This window comes from Neltuma alba, unplaced genomic scaffold (assembly GCF_004799145.2).
Source record: "Neltuma alba isolate B1F8T4 unplaced genomic scaffold, ASM479914v2 tig00013110_pilon, whole genome shotgun sequence".
Taxonomy (NCBI): Eukaryota; Viridiplantae; Streptophyta; class Magnoliopsida; order Fabales; family Fabaceae; genus Neltuma; species Neltuma alba.
The window spans coordinates 64,350-68,893 of record NW_021637434.1 but is presented as its reverse complement, the minus strand read 5'-3'; the positions used below and the strand labels follow the sequence as shown (position 1 = coordinate 68,893).

The window sequence follows — 4,544 nt, the reverse complement described above, 5'->3', positions numbered from 1 at the left end:
GGATCAGGATAGTAGTTCCATGTCAATGGTCTAATTGTGATTAATCTGAGATCAACCTAATCATGACTAAAATAATATAATTCAATTAAAGCATACAAAAATATTCATATATAACTCTAAATGAAACTTTAATGTTACTACATATAATTCAATATAATAAAACAAGGTTACCAAAGTATAGACAAGACAAATTGCTAATTTTTTTAAACTAAAAAAGATGTCATTTTAGCCTCAGCAAAGGGAGGAAAAAAATACAAAATCCAGTCCAATCGATTCGCCAGAGCTCTACAGGATTGACTAAAAAATTGATTCACTGACCAGTTTATTTGTTTGATGGGTCGAGCTAGATTGTGTTTTAATACCATAAACTTCAAATCCTATTGATATGATAACATAAGCCACAAAAAGAATAAGAAACACAAACCTCAGCTTTGAAGTATCTCATATTTGTTTATTTGTTTGCTATCCAAATTTTGACAACATCCACACAATGGAGATCTCTTTTTGATAAATATTGTCATTTTTCATCCAATGCATATCTACGAGTACCATCCACTCACAAGCATTGATGTGCATCTATAAATAAGGCTTCATCATCCTTTACCATTCACAAACCACCACATCACGCAAAACTAAAGCCTGTCTCTCTCAATTAATCAATAATAATGAAGAACGTTACCTTATTGGTTAGCCTCTTCCTTCTCTTTGCTTTCACTTCATCAAATTTTGCTTCTGTTGCAGCTGATGCAGTGCTTGACTCCGAAGGCAGCCCGCTTAACAATGGTGGCTCATACCATATCGTCCCATCTCTGATCGGAAAAGGTTGTGATATGAATGCTCTTTTTTTTTAAAAAAAAAATATTTTATGAAGTTTTGGTTTAGTAATTTGACTTCTTTTTTTTTTTGCTTTCGTTTTGATTTATATTTACATCATAGATGACTATATATGTGTTTTTAGTTTTAAGGAAGTGTGCTGAAATTCAACTAAGGATTTTTTTTAAAAGAAAATATCATACGTTGATCACTATTAATTTTTTCTTAATTTTTAATTTGGTTTGACTGAATCCTTATTACAATCCACTGGAATTTTTATTTAATATTTTTGCTTTGCAAATAGTTGTTAAATTTCGTTAATCTAACTGATTATGTTATTTAATACCTTGAACTGTATAATTTATGGTAATAAAAGTGAAAAAAGCATTTCTACCCACAAAAGTGAACTATGGACTAAATTATAATAAAAAGCACTAAATCGAGAATAATTCAAATGATAACAACGTAATAATAAATTACAAACCAAATTAATAAATTGTGCAGAATCATATGGCCTTAAAATATGGTTCTTCCTTTCAGCCAGACAGGCTTTTCTCTATAATGCATAGGATGTAAATTGAGCCATAGGTTTATAAATATTATAGTTTATCAGAAAAGGTTATACTATCTTAGGTCCTTAATATAAGAACTAGTTTAACTTTTAATTTGGTCATAAATATAAGCCTCCAATCTACTTTGTTTCTCATGTTTATCTATTTTTTTCAAAGTAGCTCTTATAGTAGTTACATATGTTAAAGAATCCATGAAATGCTAGCTTTATCTAATACACATTATTAGCAAGGGATAAAAGACAACATCTAGTTATTACAAATAACTAACTTAATTAATTTCTTTAATCTTTCCGAATTAACTAACTAGATCTTACATTAAGGACAGTAGGTAGTACATATATATATACACACACACGTGGGCAAATAATCTTAAGACCATATGTATAATTAAAAGCGATATTTTAAAAGTCAGACTCGAATCGAAAAGATCAGCTATTCACGGTTCCTATCATCCAACCAATTAGAATTATATAATCCATCTGTGATAGAATCGTAAGAACAGTGATTAAGCCCTTTGGTTTCAGGTGGTGGTCTTGGACTAGCAGCGACAGGGAACGAAACCTGCCCATTGACGGTGGTGCAGATACCTTCTGAGACTACCGATGGCTTGGCCGTGATGATTTCATCTCCGGCAAGACTCGCTTACATCGCCGAGGGTCTTCTTCTGAACATGGCATTCACCGCCGTTCCAACCTGCGCAACCACGCCGTCGAAGTGGACGATCATCGAGGAAGATCCCGCGGGAAAGTCTGTGAAAATTAGTGGTTATGCCAATACGGTGGACGGTAAGTTCAAGATTATTAAATATCAGAGCCTTTTCTATAAGATTAAGTTCTGTCCTTCTGGTGATCCTTGTGGAGATCTTGGGCTTTACTACGATGAAACTGGAAATAGACATCTCGTAATTGTAGCTAATGAGACTCCACTTTCTGTTGTGTTCAAGAAGGTCTTGTAAACTATATATGGGCAAAGATTAAATTAAGATGCATTTTATATGTGAGAATTATTGGCTTATAATTCCTGCTCAAAGTGTGTATAATGTGAAATGAATAAACTTGGGATTTAAGTTGTATATGGCTTTCTTTTCTTGTATTGGGGACTTATCTTTCAATCAAATAAATAAATAATTGTTGTTCCATGTAAGTTATAGTATACAGTTATCTAGATATTAGTTTATATTTTTAAAATTTTAATATTTATCTAGTTGATGGATGTTTAATCTAGTTTTAGTTTCTAGTTATCCTGAAATGAAATAAATATAAACATTTTTTAAGGAAGTAAAGTGCCGTCTAAACAATCCCAATTTAATTTGAACAGTTCTTGGTGTGAGCATCTAAGTACTAAATCAAATGTCAACAACTAGTTATCTCAACACTAACGCCTCTTATCATGTTTGGATGAAGTTCTGGATTTAAGCCCAGAATTGACACGTTCGTGTGCATGTGAGCTATTAATTTTATTATATCTGAAAAAAAGTGCCAAATCAAAGGAGTACGGAAATAACCTCTTAACTACGTTCAGTTAAACAGTCGGGTTTAGTCTACCTACGTTCAACTAGCTAGTGCAAAATTAAAAAATATCCAATATTATAAATACAAAGTTAAATTGGAAAATTAAAACGATACATCCTCCATTCCCAAATAATTGTCATTTTAGATGTTATGTTTTGTTTTAAAGTTATTGTCACTTTACAAATTACAAGAAAGTATTAATTTTTTTTTTTTTACGATTTTACTTTTCAGTAAACAACCAAGAAATGTTTATCTTAAGACATTCTCATAAATAAGGGTATGACAATCAACTAACACTATACTTTGTTAAAATTTAGGCTACTTATTAAATTTAAGATATAATCTATGTCCAATTCTAAAATGACAATTATCAGGTACCTGAGTACCTATAATTTTATTTGATTTTTTACTTGGCACCTGTATATTTTTGTCTCCTAAATAAACACTATAATTTTGTTCTGTTAGTGTAATTAGCTTTTACACAAGGGCTAACAGTACCAATTGAGTAAAGCTATAGAAGCTAACAGTGCTAACACAGCAAAATTAGAGTAATTAAGAGAAAAAAATACAAAAATATCAAATTAAAAATTGAGAAAAATTATAGGTATTTGCAAAATAATTTTTCCAAGTAATATAGTAGTTGATATTTAAATAAGATTCAAAGAAGTTAAAAGGTGAAATGGCACGGAATCCAAAATAGAGCCAAGCTGATCCAATTAGTAAGGAAACGGCTCCCCGCACAGCTATTAAATAAACTGTTTGAATAAAATATAATACAATCCACGTATGAGTTGGAAAACAAAAAAAGGATTACCATAAAAAATCACAAAATTTCGACTTTTTGTTGACAAAAAAGCTTATCGACCGAGCATATTGGATGGTGGAAAACAAAACCTAAAAACTTATAAAAACAAAAGAGGGAAAATGACAAAAAAAAATACAAACCTGAATGAAATATATTAAATAGAAATCTGAAACATCTCAAATCGATACCAAATTTAACCTAATGATTCATGGATTGACACCTAGCATATTTACGTTCACTTAAAATTTTTGCACTTAGCATGGCCTATTAGCCACAAGTTATTCTATACTAACTCATAAATTAAGTATTTCATTTATTCTAGGCCTACATTTCGTACTATACAAAGATATATATTGCTCCATATCACGCACCAAAGCTCAGCTTTGAATTTCCATGCAATTGACATAAATAAGGTTAATGTACAAAAATGTGAATTCTTTATAATGCAGTCCCTATATATGTTTTTGATTTTCAAGTAGTCCCTGCATCATTTTTCTCTATAATATTCTCACCGATGCGTGCACAAGGGCCGTTTTAAAGATGTTACAAGATCGCCCGATGCCACTTCCCGACAAGGATTGTTTCTTGGTGGGTGTTGAATGAGGTGTATGAAGGTGAGTGACTGGGGGAGGCAACTTTGATTTATATATACAACTTTCGAAAATATATATTGATGAGATAAACTAGCATATATGCATGAGAATAACTTTTGAGAATGATTTGATTCTGTTCAATAATTAATTGAAATCCCGTTTGATTGATAAAAATATTCTAATAGTAGGTACACCAATGAAACATCAATAAATCATATTGCTTGTGTCTCAAATTAGGGCAAACGCATAA

General features: G+C 31.1%; 1 protein-coding gene across 1 annotated transcript; it reads left to right on the top strand.

The window, feature by feature from the left end:
- Nucleotides 1-665: 665 nt before the first annotated feature.
- Nucleotides 666-2,502, top strand: LOC114734549 (trypsin inhibitor 1B-like). Its single transcript, XM_028922164.1, has 2 exons — nt 666-822; nt 1,910-2,502. Exons 1-2 carry the CDS (start codon nt 666-668, stop codon nt 2,338-2,340), a joined length of 588 nt encoding a protein of 195 aa, XP_028777997.1. The 3' UTR covers nt 2,341-2,502.
- Nucleotides 2,503-4,544: the final 2,042 nt, after the last annotated feature.

Coding starts and splice junctions, on each gene's coding strand:
- LOC114734549 (XM_028922164.1), top strand. CDS start 666: ATGAAGAACGTTACCTTATTGGTTAGCCTCTTCCTTCTCTTTGCTTTC. Junction 823..1,909: donor CCCATCTCTGATCGGAAAAG/GTTGTGATATGA, acceptor CTTTGGTTTCAG/GTGGTGGTCTTGGACTAGCA.